The following is an 18607-nucleotide window of genomic DNA, read 5'->3' on the forward strand; positions in this document are numbered from 1 at the left end:
CTGGAATCTGACTTTTCCCTCTGTTAGTACAATGTCTGATGAGGGCTGGCTTGCCTGAAGTTTTAATATTTGAGGTAAAGGGAACTTAAAGCAGATTCTGGCTTGTTATGGATTTTCTCAGACAGTGGAGAGATTCAAACCCTAGCCAATACCTGCCAGTCTAAGAACTGAGACAGAGCCACGTAAAAGGATCTGGCCTGCTGTAACTTTAAATATAACTCATGCAGCTTTTTTCTATGACACATCACAATACTCTTTTTTCAAAAATCTTTAAACATTTTATTAACTTTGAAGAAGGAATAAGAACAGCTCCTTCAGAAACTAGAGACACACAAGCATTGATCTATTCATAGAGCTTCTTCTACACAGATGAAGAAGTTTACATCAAATGAACAAAAAATAGTACAGAAGACATAAATACAGAGAGACTGAGAAAAATCTGTCTCTAAAAATCAGGTCAGATGGACTCAAAGACCTCACTGAATGTAGGATAATCACTGGAAAGCCACGTAAAGCTTTCTGCTGGAGCATAAAGGAGCATAAGTCCATGTAGTCAAGAAAACACTCTTTTTCATCCTGATCTTAAATGCTTGCCTCCAGCCTGGGTCCACAGAAAGGTCCTGATCATTTGAACTGGTTGTCAATCAAGGTTCCCTTCATTTTTGCTTTCTTGGCTTCTAGTTCAGCCTGGAAAGGAAGAAAAGTTTATATCCGGATACATGACATTAAATTCTGATTTTCCTGCCTTATTCTAACTTCCCCAACGCTATCCCCTCATGCTCATTTAGTATACAAACTAGAACCGTGTATCTAAAATCATGATGGACTTCTCTGGAGGTCCAGTGGCTAAAACTCCACACTCCCAATGCAGAGGGCCTGGGTTCGGTCCCTGATCAGGGAAAAAACTAGATCCCACATGGCACAACTAAGACTCAGTGCAGCCACATAAATTTTTTTTTAATAAAAAAAATTGTGATGAATAGCAACTGTTTTCCAACCTTTCTGATGTTATGATACACATAGACAATGATAACATCTGTATGGTAAAACGGGGTAAACACACAGGGCTGTGGTCAAAGGCAATCAGTATAAGGATTACACAGCTCCAGGATCCCTGAAGAGCTGGGGGAATCAATATTATGACATACCAGTACCCTGTTCTTAGCAGAACAGGAGGAATAACGCTGTTCTGCTGCTGCTAAGTCGCTTCAGTCGTGTCCGACTCTGTGCGACCCCATAGATGGCAGCCCACCAGGCTCCCCCGTCCCTGGGATTCTCCAGGCAAGAACACTGGAGTGGGTTGCCATTTCCTTCTCCAATGCATGAAGTGAAAAGTGAAAGTGAAGTTGCTCAGTCGTGTCCGACTCTTAGCGACCCCATGGACTGCAGCCTATCAGGCTCCTCCGCCCATGGGATTTTCCAGGCAAGAGTACTGGAGTCGGGTACCATTGCCTTCTCCAAACCCTGTTCTAGAACAGTGCTACTTAAAAGTTACGCAGTCCATGAACTGTTTGTTATCAGTCCACAAAGATACAAACAAAAATTGACAGTAAGCATTTAGAAGCTTTTATAGCAATTTGACTTCCCAAGTAGTGCTACTGGTAAAGAATCTGCCTGCCAATGCCGGAGATCCTTGGGTCATGAAGATCCCCTGGAGGACGGCATGGCAACCTACTCCAGTATTGCTGCCTGGAGAATCTCATGGACAGAGGAGCCTGGCAGGCTAAAGTCCATAAGGTCACAAAAAGAGTCAGACACGACTGAAGTGAATTAGCATGTACACCCGCATAGCAATCTGACAGAATAATAAAATAATTTCATAAAAAGAACTAAGGCAAATTCCTTTTTATGACATTTTATAAATTACCAAACTGCTCTTGACAAATTTTTTAAAAAGAAGATGCACTGGCCCTTTACTTCAGAAAATCAGATAAGCATGGCTCTCTCTAGATCACTATGGCAAGGTCAAATGGCTCTCAAGACCCACTACCTGTGTCACCAAAAATATCCTCTACAGAGGATGTCTTATTTTAAAGAAACATCATACGTAAATTATTATCAGCAAAACAGAAATGTAGGCTCCATCACACAAGGACAGGCGTGCTCAACAAAGAGCCCAGACAGTGGTGGTGGGAGCAGTGCTTTAAGCAGCAGTGAAAAGTCCCAATCCTGGCCCCCCAGTGCAGCCTCACTATACACCTCCCATCCTGGGGGCATGCCCATGCACCCTGATCTTGGACTCCTGACTTTGGACCACAAGTAGCAGATTAAATGATCATTCTGGTTGGGGCTGGCTAACCAGAACTATTATTGGGGGTTGGGATCCTGCTCAATATCACAGAGCAGGGTATGTACGGATAGCCACACCCAGGGTTAGACACCTGGCAGCCAGCTACACCATATCCCCGAAAGACTTCCTAAAGGGTTCCCCCGCCCACCCGAGGGTCTTTCAGATGGAGGAACTGGAACAGTTCAGGCCAGTGCCTGCCCCCTCTGACCCCACACCACTCACCAGCTCCTGCAGGCGTCTCTTGCTCATGCCTTTGCGCTCCAGCTGCTTTTCAATCACCTTGGCATTCTGCGCATACGAGTCAGCAACTTCTCTCTGAGGGAAGAATGAAGCATCCTCAGGCCAGCAGTCTCACCCAAGAGGAGTAACAGAGACCTCTGGAGAAGTTTATACTCCTTGGGTTATGAAATCACTACTGAAGTGGCCGAATTCGGCTCCCGTTCCACTCTTCAGCTTTTCAGTAATCTGGGGGAGTCAGGTTTCAGCTGAAACCATATTTAAATAACAGAGAGCATCTCTGTGTAAACATCGTTATACTGAGTTACCATAAAGGGAATTGCTTCTCCTGCTAAGGACAGATGCCCACGCTGTCAGAGCTGGACTGAAAGGGACCGGAAATCCTTGAGCCTGGTAGTTTTTCAACTGAAGAGGGAGGCACCTCCTAAGGCCTCTCAAAAAACAGTATGAAAAAAATGACTGATTTAGTCCAACTCCCTGCGCCTCATCCTACAGATGTTCCTGAAACAGATTTCCCTGGAATCCAGGGAAACAGGAACTAGCCGCTGTCACAGTGTTCCTTAGTAGCTAGAGCGAGGTCTACGAGGGAAGTTTCTAGCTTTTCTGCTATTCAATGGTCTAGTTTTAGAGTACCCCTTCATCCCCTTCCATCCAATTCCCCTGAGGGCAAAAGCACTTACAGCCTCAATCTCTTCTTCTTCTTCATCAATAGTAGACACAGTCACAGAGCTGAACTTGCCCATGTCTTTAGTCCGCTTGGTCATCATCACCTGGAGGTGCAGGAAGAGGAACCAGTCTAGTTCATCTCTCTGAGCAGTGTGTGCTTGAGTGTGTATGAGTGTGAGTGTGCAAGTGCCCAAGCCTTGGTGTTGGGGGCAGGGGAGGGATTGTTGGGGGAATATCCACCTCTTTGGGACAGGCTGGCCTATCTAAAAGTGCCCATCTTTTAATCTGCACTATCGTTTTCTAATATTTGACATCAAGGGTTTTCAAAATATATTTAAAGATTAACTTTCTGCATTCCATCTCTAATTGCTCACACTGGAAAAAGAAGAAATTTCAAAGGAAGTACATGTGAATAAAAGCCATACAATTTTCAACTTTACTCATAAAGCAGACAGTAGGAAAGAAAAAAGAACACATGATAGATGTTAAAGTTTTGTAACATCTGCTTATACAAAAATGGCATCCTCTTAATAAAGAGAGCATACACAAGGGGCACGCCGTCATGCACCATAATCTAAAGTTTTAGGACTACATCTGTAGCTCCATTAACCCACCTGTCTCCTTCAGCGATAATTACCTTCTTAGGAGGCTCTTGTTTCTGAGTGTATATGTTTGTTTTCCCAAAACCCTGGCCAAACTTGACCACTGCTCCATCCACAATGAAGGTCACAGGAGCATTCTTGGGCTGGGACTGGTAGAAGAGCGGCAGCCCACACCTACAAATAACAGAGTGAATCTCAGGCAGGCCTCAGGATCCAAACCCCCAAAACACTGCTTCGTAAAGTAGGCTCAGACTCTGCAACTATGTGTGTTTGTGGCATCAACTTATGATCAGCTCTTCCCGATGTTTCCCAAAAAACTACTTGATAAGAATCACAGAGGGCGCTTGTTACAACTGCCAATCAGATTCCAAGGTCCCGCCCCCATGAGATCCTGACTGAGCTACTCTGGGGGCTGAGGCCTGCAAATCTCTTTTAGCATCCCATGCAGTTCTGATCATTAGACAAGTATGGCAAACGCTGGCTCCTGCTAGTGATTGCTTTCCAGTCAAAACTACTGCCATTCTTCCTAGAAGTCTGGGGAACTAGTGTGGGGTTCTGTCTTCTTCTATTATAGCAAGGTCAAGAAGCAGCAGAAAGGCTCCACTGTGGCTGGTCCACCAACTAAGTTCTGAGCAATCAGAACTAAGTTCACAGCATATTTTCTGCGGTTGGTCATTTCTACTCTACATTTTCAGCTAAATGAAGTAGACCCACACCCATAAGATATGATTAAATTCATCTAACAAATTTAATGTGGCTGTAAACTAAAACATCTTCTTAGCCAGTTCCCTGCTTTAATTCTCCTAGTCTGAGTTTTCTGAGAGCCAAGTTCAGTTCAGTTCAGTCGCTCAGTCGTGTCTGACTCTGCAACCCCATGAACCGCAGCATGCTAGGCCTCCCTATCCATCACCAACTCCCGGGAGTTCATTCAAACCCATGTCCATTGAGTCGGTGATCCAAGAGTGAATTGTAATTACATCAACAAGATTAAACTTGTTAAAGTTTAATATTCTCGCTACTAACAACCTAAAGCTGGAAATCATATATATCTTTAAATAATACTCTCTACAGTTCTTGGGGCTGTGGTCCTGTAATAGACTTTATAAATACGTTTGGATTAAATTACACTATGTTAGACTGAGCAACTCCATTCCAAGAGAAAATACATGTTCCCACAAGATTTATACTGGAATGTTCATAGCAGCTTTATTTGTAATAGCCAAAGCCATTAACAACTCAAATGACCTTCAATGGGTCAATGGTTAAATGAACTGTGGTACGATGGAAGACTACTCAGTGATAAAGAGGAACAAATTATCATTACACATAACTTGGATGAACCCCCAAAGCATCATGCTATGTGAAAGAAACCAGATCAAAGAGATACACATTGTATGTAGTAGAACACACACTGCAGAGTTTATGTCACATTTTAGAATAGGTAAAACCACAGCAGCAGAAGGTAGGCCAGTGCTGGCCAGGGGAAGGGGGACTGACTGCAAAGGAGCCCTGGAAATGTACTATGTCACAGGAGGGGTGATGTTACATGGCTGTATGCTTTTGTCAATACTCATCAAACTGTCCACTTAAGGCAAATTTTATTATGTATAAGTTACACCTCAATTAAAAAATAATTCTATGTTTCAAAACCCATTTTTTGTGGCCAGTTGGTCAGAGATGTAATTTGGCGAACCGCAGCTCTTCAAGAAGCCTATCTGCATAACTGAAGTCTGAAGGCAGGTTAAGACTATAACGATAAAGATATAACAGAGAATTGTCTCCCAATGATGCTTTTCCTAACACATCACTACCTCGACTTTCTTATGCTCAGGGAAACCCACACCGTTAACACTTACTTTGCACATTTCTTCCTGTACTGTCGTTCAATGCCTTCAGGTCTGCACAGAAAATGGAAGTTAAAAAAGATACGAACAAATCTCATAACCTACCAACCTCACTTGCTCATTTCTTCAAATGTTAAAATGGCTTTTCAAAAGCTTTCCTTTCCTAGATCAGCTGTTGATTTACATATGTATTTATTTTAAAGCACTTCTTCCATCCACAGGCACCGTCCTGACAGAGAAGGCAGTGTGGTAGTAGTTATAGTCACAGAAGCAGTCGAGTTCACAGTAATAATAACACCAACAATAACAACAGTGGTAGTCACCTGTATAGCTTTTATTACGTACCAGGAGCTGTTCTAAAGTATACGTGTATTAAACTCTTTAATCCTTACAACCACCCCATGAGGTAGGTCATGATATCATTCCCATCCTACAGACAAGGGTGAAGAAGCACAAAGCAGTTACACAGTCTGCCAAGGTCACAGAGCTAGGAAGTAGAATAGGTTGAACTCAACCCCTGGGTTGAACTAAGGTGGTCAAGCTCAACAGCGCACACAACATTGCCTTAGATAATCAACTGGGAGGTAAAGACTCTTCCACTCATCCTGTTGCTTCATAGAAACCTGGGACTCATCTTTGTCTTCTCTTTCCCTCATCTCCCACAATCTACTTCATCCACAAATCCTGTGGATTTTAAATCCATAAAAGGTCTTGAACCTACTCTTCTCCACCCTCCTGGCACCATCTCAGCCCAGTCCACTAGTATCTCTTCCCCAGATTATTGTCCCAGCTACCCCCCAGTCTCCTCCCCTCCTCTCCCTGTTTCAACTTTTTAAATAAGCAGTATGTGCAGATGGTATAGAAAAGAGTATAAAGTGAAAGGTAAATATCCTCTCATCTTCCACACACCCAGTTCCCTCCCCCAGCCCCAGAGGCAAATACTGTTACTGGTTTCCTCCCTTCCTCCCAGAGTTGATGACACAGCAAAGTTTTCTCTTCCTTTTTAGACAAATGTAGCCCACCTGTTCACTTACAGTGAAACAGCCTCTCTGTTCACTTAAAATTACATCTTGGTTAAAAAAATATGTGATCCTTCCCAATCAGTTGATAAAGAATTGCCTCATTGTTTATAAGGGCTCCATTCTATCTATTTGTATGAATGAACCAAAATGTCTTACCTGCTGGGTAAATCCTCCAAGTGTATCCACTTCAGATTCTGATAGGTAACAGCCAAATTACTCTGCACAGAAGCTGAACCACTGTATACCCCATCACCAACGTGAGACTTCCCATTTCCCTACAGTCTTACCAACACAGTATGTTATTAAAATATATGACAGCCAATCTGGCATGGGAAAAATTAGATCTCAAAATTTGCATTTCTTTTTTTTAAAGAGTGAAGTTAAGCATCTTTTCATATATTTAATAGACATTTGTATTTTCTTTTTTTGATGAACAGTCAATTTTTGGCCTACTGAGTTGTCATTTTATTCTATTCTTATTGTTTTGTGTTGTGTTTTGACCAAGCTGTGCAGCATGTGGTATTTTATTTTCCCACCAGGGATCAAACCTGCACCCCTACAGTGGAACCACGGAGTCTTAACCACTGGACCACCAGGGAAGTCCATCTCTTTATATTAAGGAAACTTGCAAATGTTAAGGGTTCTTGCAAATATTTCTTCTCCAGCTGGACATCTGTCTTTGACTTTTTCTCCCACGTGGAAATTTTAGATTTTTGTGTGATCAAATCAATCGTGTATATGATACTTAGTTAGGACTTCACCACTCTAAGTTCATATCTAAAATAAAAATTCTGAGCACTTATTCTAGAACCTGCTTCCATTACTATCTCATTCTTAATCGTTCTCCATAGAGAGTCAGGAGTGGCTTCCCAGGACAGCTAGAATAAAACACAAACTCCTCACCATGGCCTTCTAGGCACTGGCTGGGCAGAGAATCCGGCCCAGCCTCATCTCCTACCTTCCTCCCCGCTCACTGTGACCTCTCCACACCAGCCTTCCTCTGCTCTTGGAATAAACAAGTGCTTTCCTATCTCTGATCTTTCACACACACTCCTCTCTACCTGGAATGCACTTCTCACCTGTTACATTCTTATCTTTTTTGGTGTCAGTTCAAATATCACCTAGTTATTACAGCCTTCCCTGAACACCTTTTCGAAGAGGTTCTCATGTGATCCTGGATGAGCCCTTTGTTTCATTCGTATGACTTTCCATAATCATAATTACTTTATTTTTTTGTTGTCCCACTAGACTGTAAGGTCCATGAGATCAGAGATCAGCAGAGACCATGCCTGTCTGTCTCACACTCTATTCCCAGAACTGAGCACAGTACTGCAATAAATACTGACTAAATGAATTCTTAGAAGAATTTAAGTTTAGTGAGGAAAATTATAACCACAGAGGTAAGTTCTTAGATGGAGGAAAGTGAACAGGGTGACGGGAACACAGAGGTGGCAGCACCAAATCTGTCTGAGGCAGTTATGAAAGGCTTCTTGAGCAGTCAGCAGTCCTGATAGAAAAATGGGATTTCAAGCAGAGGGGCAACTCTGTGCAAAAGGCAAAACAGCAGAGCATATTCAGAGAATTACAAATAGTCTAGTGTTCTTAGGACCTAAAAAAAAATCAAGGGGGTACTACTGATAAGACATAAAAAAGATTTTAAGCTTATACTATGAATAACTATACACCAACAAACCAGATAATCTAGATGAAAAGGACAAATTCCAGGAATGATAGAATGACACAAACTACCAAAACTCACTGGAAAAATAAAATCTGACTAGACTATGACAAGTATAAGGAGATTGATTTAGTGATCAAAAAACTTCGCACAAAGAAAAGCCCAGGACCAGTGGCTTCACTGGGGAATTCCTCCAAAAGTTCAAAGAAGAATTAATACCAATGCTTCACAAACGTTTCGGAAGAGGAAGAAACACTTGCCAATTCATCCTGTGAGGCCAGTATTACCTGAACATCAGGCAAAACTATCACAAGAACAACAAAAACAACAAACTAGAGATGAACACTGCTTAAAATTATACAGACAAAATTCCTCAAAAAAAAAAAAAAAAAAAAAGCAAAAACCGAATCAAGCAGCATATAAACAATTACACCACATGGCCAAGCAGAATTTATCCCAGGAATGCAAGATTGGTGCAACATACCAAAAAACCAATCAATGTGATACACTATAATAACAGAATAAAAGAGAAAAAACACATAGATCATCTTAGATGCAAAAAAAGCATTTGACAAAATTCAAAGCCCCTTCGATATGTTAGAAACAGAAGGCAATCTCCTCTACCTTATAAAAGGCATCTATGAAAAATTCCTATCTACTAAGCCACATACATGAACATCATACTCACTGGTAAACAACAAACCTGTCCTCGAAGATCAGTTGACAATTCCAATTACAACAGCATCAAAAAGAATACAATACTTAGGAGTAAACTGAACAAAAGAAGTGCACAACCTGTGCACTGAAAACTACAAAACATCACTGAAAGAAATTAAAGAGCTAAGTAAATGGAATGACGTTCCATGTTCATGGACTAACAGTTGTCAAAATGGCAATACTTTCCAATGAACCTACAACTTCAACATAATCCCTAGCAAAATCCCAGTTGGCTTTTTTGGGGGGCAGAAATTGACAAACTGATCCTAAAATTCACCTGGAATTATAAAGAATCCAGAATAGCCAAAAAACAATCTTGAAGAAGAACACAGTTGGTAGACTCACACTTAATTTCAAAACTTCATACAAAGACACCGTAATCAAGACAGGGTGGTAGTGGATGTGGAAAGTGACAGGTTGCAGAGCACGTGATTAGGCAAACTGCCATATTTTCAGTAACCAGGGCTCCCACATTCAGCTGGCTTAAAAAGGAAGGGTACGATCAGACTGAAATTTCGCCCTGCTAGGAAGGGAGCATGCTCAAGTGGGCCCTTGGAAAGACTGTTCATGATTAGAGCAAGAACTACGTCAACCAAGGGGGAAGTCTACCATGCCTTGTTGGTAAATTATGAGAACTCTGGCCCAACAGAGGCACTTGGCCAGAGACCACTGGCCTGGGCAATATCGGGCACTAAAGGCTGGACCCAAAGCTGGCTCACTCCCAGGATCAGGCTGATTGGATTCCAGGGTTGCCACTGCAGTCTGGGGCCACCCAGTTTTCTGGCCTAGAGGTGAGGGCATCTGCCTTATAGTGCCACAGGAGCCTGTGGCTTAGTTGTGTTGTTAGATTACTATCTGTATTAACTAATACAATACATGTAATAAATATTTTGATAATCCTAAAGATAGTCAGTTAATAATTTTCAAAATCAGAAACCCAAATAAAGGTTAACAGAGAGAGGAAAAGTACAAGAGAACGAATTTGCTTTAGATAGAGCATGTTATGTATAAATCTTCCCCAGTGTTACCTGGGGGGGGCCTTCTTTTGTGAATTTCATATGTTTTGTAATCTGCACCCTCCATTTGTATTTTGTATATAACCATTTTTCTCTTCAACTGCATAATTCTAGCCTGATTTGGCACTGAATGTTGCCTAGCAATAGTTTCTAACTCTTTTCATCAGTGTGGGCTGATAACAGTTCGGTTTCTTAAATACACATAGCTAGATGTCAGCTGGTAGTTTTTTCTGGTTCAACACTAGAATATAAGCTCTGTAAGGGCAGGGTTCTTTGCTTGTTTACTGGATGTAGTGTATTCCCTATAGATAAAATCCAAACTTGTCTACTTTAGCATTTTATTCTGTCCCTACTCCAGGCTCCATGAACCCCTTCTGGTAAGGTAACCTGGGCTCTAGCCACAAGGGACTACTTAAATTTCCCAAGCACACTGTATTCGATGCTTTTAATGCTTCCATAGTCCTTCCGCCTGGAATGTTCCTCATCTACTTGATGAAGTCCTAGTTCAAGGCCAAACACAAATGTCACCACCTTTTGGTGTCTTTCCTGACCACCAGTCAGGCAAGATGACCTGCTCCTGTCTGTTTTCCCAGAGCCTTCTGTTCACACCAGTATTTTATCATATCACAATAGGTAGTCCATTCCCTTGTTGAGCCATAAGCTCTTTAATGGTAAGGACGGTGCCTTACTCATCTTTGCAGATCCAGTCATTAACGCAGTGTGCCCTGGTGTGCTCCAAGAGATTACAAGTTGAATAAACTCATTTTACTTGCAAAACCCCCAAATTACAGCTATCAAATGACAAGAGAATCACATTTCACCATTTCAGCAAAGCACAATAAAAACATGTGCACAATAAAACATGGCTGTATTAACATAAGTTGAGAACCACCACAAATGTCAAAGCATTGGGCCCCAAATACATGACCTGTTTGATACTAGATGGGGTATTTATACTTCTCAGAACTAGACCTCAACACAAGCAGAAAATCCTAGACAGAACATCAACGTCTTACCTCCGAAGATATATAGTCTCCTCGTCTTCGGTGTTACAAAACTTGTGGGCGTGTTTGGCACCATCAATCACACGGGACCGATCCCGGGGCCTCATGGGCAACTTCTCTAACTGACAGTCTAAAGGAATGAAGAAAGATTTGGTCACAAGAGTCACTGAAAAATACCCTGAGGCAATCAAAACTTTTCACGGAGGGGCCTTTGCACTGTAATTTTTACTAAAATTATCACATTTATTGAAGGCTATTATTAAATTTTCCAACAAAAAATGACTTGGTGTTAGGAGACCTGGATTTAGCTCCAGCTGTGTTACTGGTGATCTTCGGCAAACCACTTCCTCTTTGGGAGTCTTTCCCCTTATTTGATTATATTACCTCAAAAGTCCTTCCCAGCACTGCCTTTCAAGTTTTCTATGAGTCTTTCTGTTCCTGGTACATATGCTTAGGAAAGGAGGGGCTTGGACTAGAGAGGTAGAAATGGAGGTGTTAAGTAGTAGTCAGATTCTGGACAGCTTTTCAAGGAAGCACCTGAAGAATGTACTGATGGGCTGAACGCAGAAGTCAAGAAAGATTCTGAGATACTGGGTTAGGGTTAGGGTTTCAAGAAAGACGGACTGATCATCTCTGTAAAATGCTACTGAGAGGGGGATTTAAATGGGCATTGATAATTGAGCATTGAAACAGGTAACACGTTCGTTAGTAACTTTGACAAATAACGTTTACATGGTTAGGTGAAAAGGTGAGGGCGATGCAGAGACAGCCCACAGACGCAATTCTTTTTAGAAATTTTACTGTAAAAAAAAAAGCAAAGAAATGAGGTTATAGCTCGAGGAAAAAGTAGGCTCAATGGGGAGGAGTTCTTTTCGCTTGATAAAAGCTATTACAAAATCCTTGTACCGGGCAGAAAGGTCACAAAGTTTCTAGAGGCAGAGGGGGAGAACAGGGAGTGTATTTTTTCTAAAGGAGGAATTTCCTTTTGAAGGCGGTCTGCATACAGAATTACAAGATGAAGCACAATACAGAAAAGCTCCCTGGAGTGAGGCGGCGATGGGTACGGAGGATTTTAATGGAGGGGAAAATCTTCAAAGAGACGCGGCTCTCAGATCACAGCCAGGGGAAATCCGCCCTCGAGAACCCGAAGTTGAACTCCTTGCAGAATACTCACCCAGCACCAGGACCATCTGGCCGCACAAACAGTAGTAGACATGAAGGGGCTTCTCGCCGTCGTCATATTCTTCCCGGTCCCGAGTGTCAGAGCAGACGACGGACCGAGACACTACTTTAGGCATACTTCAGAGCGGCAGCCAGAAAACGCTAAGCCAAAATTAAGGGTCGCGCAAAAATGACGTCACACACGCGTCGCGGCTCTCTCCAACGGAAAGGTTGGTCACGTGTCAACGGTAGTCACGTGAACTTCCGGGCCATCCCATTAGTCTAAGATACACGGGGGGATCCCTGGTGTCTGCCAGAACCTCCTTTGCCTTGGCCTAAGTTCTGGGGGACTGCTTTACTTGGGACACTCTTAATCATTTAAATTATTCATTTATATTACTATACATATTACATATGTATATACATATATGTAACTAGAAATTAAAAAGGGCTATTTACACTTTATATGCATAATACAGATTTTAAATGTGCCTCTAAATGTGATTTGATTGGCCATCTAAAGGAGCTCAGTTTTGGGTGTTCATTGGAGGGGCTGATGTTGAAGCTGAGACTCCAATACTTTGGCCACCTGATGCAGAGAGCTGACTCATTTGAAAAGACCCTGATGCTGGGAAAGATTGAGGGCAGGAGGAGAAGGGGACGACAGAGGATGAGATGACTGGATGGCATCACCGACTCAATGGACATGGGTTTGGGTGGACTCCGGGAGTTGGTGCTGGACAGGGAGGCCTGGCATGCTGCGGTTCATGGGGTCACAAAGAGTTGGACACGACTGAGCAACTGAACTCAACTGACTGATTCAGGATGAGTACCTAACGAAGTCGAGGAATCTTAGAACTTGAGATCTAGTTCACGTAACATATACTTCGCCATTTCAAAGTGTATAATTCAGTGGGTTTTAGTATATTCACGAAGTTTTGCAACTATCACCACTACCTAATATTTTCATCATTCCCCAAAAGAAATACCTTAGCCGGCACTCTTTCCACCTCTTTCCCAGCCCCTGGCAACTACTAATCTAGCTTTCTGTCTCTCTAGATTTGCCTCTTCTGGAAATTTCTAATGAATGAAATCATACAATATGTGGCTATTGGTATCAGGTTTCTTTCAGTTTTGTTTCCAAAGGTCATCCATGTTGTACCATGAATCAATTAGTTAAAAAAAAAATCACTAAAAAGGAACCTCATTCCTTTTTATGACTGGATAATATTCTGTTGTATGGATATACCACATTGTGTATATTCATTCATCAGTTGGTGGACAATTGGGTTATTTCCACTTTTGTAATCTAATAAGTACAGCAGTGCTACTATGAACAGTGGTGAACAGGTTTTTGTAAGAACATATGTTGCTATACTTTTATGATTTGTGAGGGGATATGTTCTCTCAGATGTTTACTAAAGAGTGGAATTGCTAGGTTATATGATAACCTTACGTTTAACTTTTTGAGGAACTCCTAAGAATGTTACCCAAAGCAGGTTTATAATTTTACATTTACCACCAGCAGTGTATGTGGGGTTATGATTTCTTCATGTCCTCACCAATAATCTTTCTTTTTTATTATTATAGCCATCCTAGTGAGTGTGTGGTGGTATCTTATTGCCATTTTGATTTGCCTTTCTCTGATGGCTAATGATACTGAGCACCTTTGCATATACATTTTTTTTTACATTTAAATATCATATTGGGAGAAATGCCTACTCCAATCATTGCCCATTTTTAATTGGGTTATTTATTACTGTATTGTTGAATCATGAGACCTCATTATATATTTTTGGATACTGTATGCTAATCAGGTGATTTGCAAATAGAGACATCTGAATGATCCCGTTTGCCACAGGTTTAGGGAACATCTTCCCACCCTTCCTTCCTCAACCCAGAAACTCTCCCAGAATGCTCTTTGTGGAGGACCAGAACCTGGGGCCACCCAGAATAAGGACATTTAGACAGCTTACCTTGGATCATTTCAAATGATGACACCAAAATAGTGGATTTTTAACAGAGAACTTACTGAAGAAAGCAGGAGCTGGTGACCAGGAAATTGACAGAGTAGCTGGAGGAAGAGTAGTGTTCTAGATATACAAGATGTAAACCGATGGGAATTTAAAGCCATCTGCTAGCCTTCAAATGAACCTGAGTTAAAGCATAGAAGTATCAAGTCTTTAAGACTCACAGCATTTTCTCCTTAGGTCTTGGTGCAATGTCATCCCTATAAGTCTATGTTATTTAGTATTTCTTTATCTTCTACTGTGTGCAGGCAATGTGCTTAAAAATACATACTGGTTGCATAGTGATCAGTTATAAATAGTCTCCCTCCCTCATGTGGCTTAGTCTAGTTCAGGGATGGGCAAAGGGCTAGAGAGTAAATAATTTAGGCTTTGAAAGCCAACAGGCAAAATCAAGAACATTATGTAGGTATTTATATCACTAGAGAAAACAAATTTTCACAAATGTTTCATCAATGGAATTCAAAATATAATAATTGAGTATAATTTGTCATAATACAGATCTACTAGGGAGAGGAATGACATTCTTTTATGAAGAGGATAATATTTCACTTAATTAGCATTCAAAGTGAGTGTTTCCTATTATCAAAATCAGTTACACTTTTTTTTTTTTTGCCACATCTTGCAGCATGTGGGATCTCAGCTTCCAACCAGGGATGGACCTCATGCCCCCTGCAATGCAAGTGCAGAGTCCTAACTACTGGACCACTGGGGAATTCCCTTTTATTTTTTTAATACATTTTTAAAGGTTTATAAATTGTTTCAATTTGTCAAGATTGCTAAGAATCTCATTTTTAATCTGTAATAAAAACTTACAACTTGATATTTTCAAAAGAATCGACAAATTGCAAGCAACTGTTAATAAAGGTCTTAATAAAAAGTCAGCTACAGATATTTATCTGTTAATGCTTATCTGTAGTAATGAGATTTTATGTATTTCATCTTTGAGAAAAATCTTAACACAGATAAGTACTGCCATATACTAATATCAATCCACAAGCATCTGAGTTTTAATTGAGCATATTCATCTCTTGGGGCTTCCCTGGTGGCTCAGCGGTAAAGAATCCACCTGAAATGCAAGAGATGCAGGTTTGATCTCTGGATTGAGAAGATCCCCTGGAGAAGGAAATGTCAGCCCACTCCAGTATTCTTGCCTGGGAAATCCCATGGACAGAGGAGCTTGCTGGGCTACAGTCCTTGGGGTTGCAAAAGAGTCGAATGCAACTTAGCGACTAAACAACAATTGATCTCTTATATAGCATTTACAGAATTCTATCAGATTCTTCTCTTGACGTTTGTGTTTTAGCATATTGTTACATTGCAGAATGATCACTTCCAATTGATGTTTAAGTGGGAGTTCCTCAATCGCACAGTTAAACTGCTTTTGAAATACAGAAATTTCCTTTGCACTCACATCAAGGTCCATAAAACACCATGGGTTTTATGCTCAGAAAATATATCCACAGAAAATTCATGTGGGAATGCAAATCTAGTCTGTTTTAACTTTTAACAGCACAGGAAGTGATAAGTAACTAGACATTACTTGTGGTTTAAAAAGTGTCAGTTGTCATTGAAATGATTTCACTGCAGCATAAATGTCACATGTAAGAAGCATTTTTGCTTTGTAATTTTAGGTTAAATTTATTAAGTAACATTATTAAGTCTCCAGCAAAAGCTAATTCCATTCAGTATTCAATAATAGTGGTTGAGGGTGGTTCTTCTGGCTCAGAAAAATTTCCCAATTCCAGCCACAAGCTATAAAAATACAAAAACAAACAGATAAAACAACGACGACAAAAAACCCTTACAATCGCTAAGCTGTTGAACTGCTCTTGGTGGGTTAAGTTAGAATATTCAGCCTCTATATCTGACAAAAATTCATGAAACTGACAATATTTAGTCCATGAGAGTGAATGAAGTTCACTGTTGACACGAATGGTTGAGTAACACAAGATAGACTAAAATAGTTTCCTGTGAAGTACCTATTTTTCAGTAAGATAACAAATGACTATAGGATTTAAACAGCTTCCATTTTTGCAAGTTTTGTGCATTTGCACAACTAAGCCTTTTTCTCCTTCGTACATATTCGAAATGCATCTTAGCAGATTCTACTTCAGGTTGTATTGAACTAGTGCTTTCTTGACTTTTTGGAAAATATTCTCATCTGCAGTCATCTGCAAGGCTATCTGTATTCTTGGGCTTCCCTTGTGGCTCAGCTGGTAAACAATCTGCCTGCAATACTGGAGTCCTGGGTTCAATCCCCAGGTTGGGAAGATCCCTTGGAGAAGGGAAAGGCTACCCACTCCAGTATTCTGGCCTAGAGAATTCCATGGACTATATAGTCCATGAGGTCGCAAACAGTTGGACACAACGAGCGACTTTCACAGGCTATCCGTACAGGCCAATTCTTCCATCATTTTAAACTCAGCATTGACCCTCTGAGTAAACAACAATTGAGGAGTATTGTTAAGATCTGTCAACTTATCAAGAGCCAAGGGAAAACACTTGAAACCATTTGCCCTGTTTTTTAAAACTTACTATTGGTGTTGCTTCCAATGTCCTCAACCTCTGAGCCACTGTTCTTGCTGAAAGCCTAAAATAAACTTTCCCTGGACACATTTATTTGGCTTTTGCAATCAAACACAATTTAATTAACTCACCACCAGTAAGTAGATGGTTTTCTTTGCTTGGCTAACAATCGAACCACTCAGAAACTTACTTTGGCAGCAACCTCATTTTCATTTTTCACTTTTGTGAAGAACTCTGCTATGATAAGATATTCTATTTTAAACTTTCTAATTTGCCTAACCATTGCTTTCCTGTGAACTGGGAACATTGTGATGAGTACTTAGTTTGGTAATGTTGAGGTATATTGTATTCTTTTAGCCGTGCTATAGCATCACTGTGTAATAAACAGTGTTTTGACATCTATTATTGATAACCAAGTCATCTATACTCCACCATGCCTTGAAAGCACAACATTTGAAATCCATTTTCTTATTTTCTTGTTTTGACATGCTAGGCATGCAGTTGTAATTTTTTTTTAAATGCTGAAACATAGTGAAAGAAGTGGTTCCCAAAACACTGTTGCATTACAACCATGTCACTGTGATTTGTAGTGGACTGACCAACAGTGGAAAGTGGTGAGGGCACCACACACACTTTCTGTCACAGCTCCTCAACTCTTTCATTGCAGCACAAAAGCAACCATAGTGAAACTTTATTTATGGACATTGACATTTGAACTTCATATCATCTTTATGTGTCATGAAATATGATTAAATACTATCCTCTGTCCATGGGATTTTTCAGGCATTGCTAACACATGCATGCATGCTCAGTCGCTCAGTCATGTCTGACTTTTTGTGACCCCATGGACTTTAGCCCACCAGGCTCCTCTGTCCATGGGATTTTTCAGGCAAGAATACTGGAGTGGGCTGCCATTTCCTCCTGTAGAGGATCTTCCCAATTCAGGGATCGAACCTGTGTCTCCTGCATTGCAGGCAGATTCTTTACCCCTGAGCCATCAGGGAAGCCCACATCACTGACAAACTTGTCTTTAAATTGAAAAGGACTTCTAGTTTCTTGACTCCTGTTCTTGGGAGGGAAGAGGGGATGCTTGCCTGTGAAGAAGGTATTTCTTCAAGATATCAAGGTGGTAAGGAGGGTGGAAGGAAGGCTTGGCCGGCTCTGCTGTAGTTAGTACATTCCAGTCCCATAACCGTCTATGCTAGAGAACGATCTGTGTGCTGCTTGCTATGACAACCCTGCTTCTGATGAGGAATGTCGGGGCACAGTATTCCTGCAATGCAATTCCACTGTGCAGTCAGGCAATGCTCTCCCCATACCCTGGTGCCCTGGGGCTCCCAGAGAGTTGCTCCTTAGCTATACAGCAAAGGAGTTTGAGAAAACAGACAAGCCCATGACACACTCACATGCATCTCTAGCCTTCAATGAGTTTCAGACATTTATACCCAGTCCGTTATATCCAGAAACCTCCCAGAACTCACCTCCTGTCCAGTATACTATATACCATTTCTCAGTGGGATGTTTTCAGTACATCTCTCTCAGGCTCAAATACCTATAAAAGCTGCCTCGCAAGCCTGAATTCCTCATCCTCATATTTGAGGGCATTTAATCAACTTCTGTCATCCTCACTTTTCCAAGTCAGGGTCTTGTCAATCTGCATTAGCCTCTCTAATCTGCCCACTATCCCCAGATCCTGGTTAAGCTCCATGTCCACGTTTGTGCTGTTTAGGAACTACCTGTGTTCTTCCCTCCCTAGCCCTGCTTTCATCTTTTCTGAAGCAACATTGAAATAAACCCATTTCAGGAAGCTTGCT

General features: G+C 41.2%; 1 protein-coding gene across 1 annotated transcript; it reads right to left on the reverse strand.

Moving 5' to 3' along the window:
- Positions 1 to 253: 253 nt before the first annotated feature.
- On the reverse strand, positions 254 to 12446 carry STEEP1 (STING1 ER exit protein 1). Its single transcript, XM_040265145.1, has 7 exons — positions 12251 to 12446; positions 11089 to 11206; positions 5652 to 5693; positions 3831 to 3969; positions 3208 to 3297; positions 2513 to 2605; positions 254 to 687 (listed from the first exon to the last, which is right to left on the reverse strand). Exons 1-7 carry the CDS (start codon positions 12372 to 12374, stop codon positions 625 to 627), a joined length of 669 nt encoding a protein of 222 aa, XP_040121079.1. The 5' UTR covers positions 12375 to 12446; the 3' UTR covers positions 254 to 624.
- Between the last annotated feature and the right edge of the window lie 6161 nt (positions 12447 to 18607).

Source organism: Oryx dammah, unplaced genomic scaffold, assembly GCF_014754425.2.
Source record: "Oryx dammah isolate SB20612 unplaced genomic scaffold, SCBI_Odam_1.1 HiC_scaffold_23, whole genome shotgun sequence".
NCBI lineage: Eukaryota > Metazoa > Chordata > Mammalia > Artiodactyla > Bovidae > Oryx > Oryx dammah.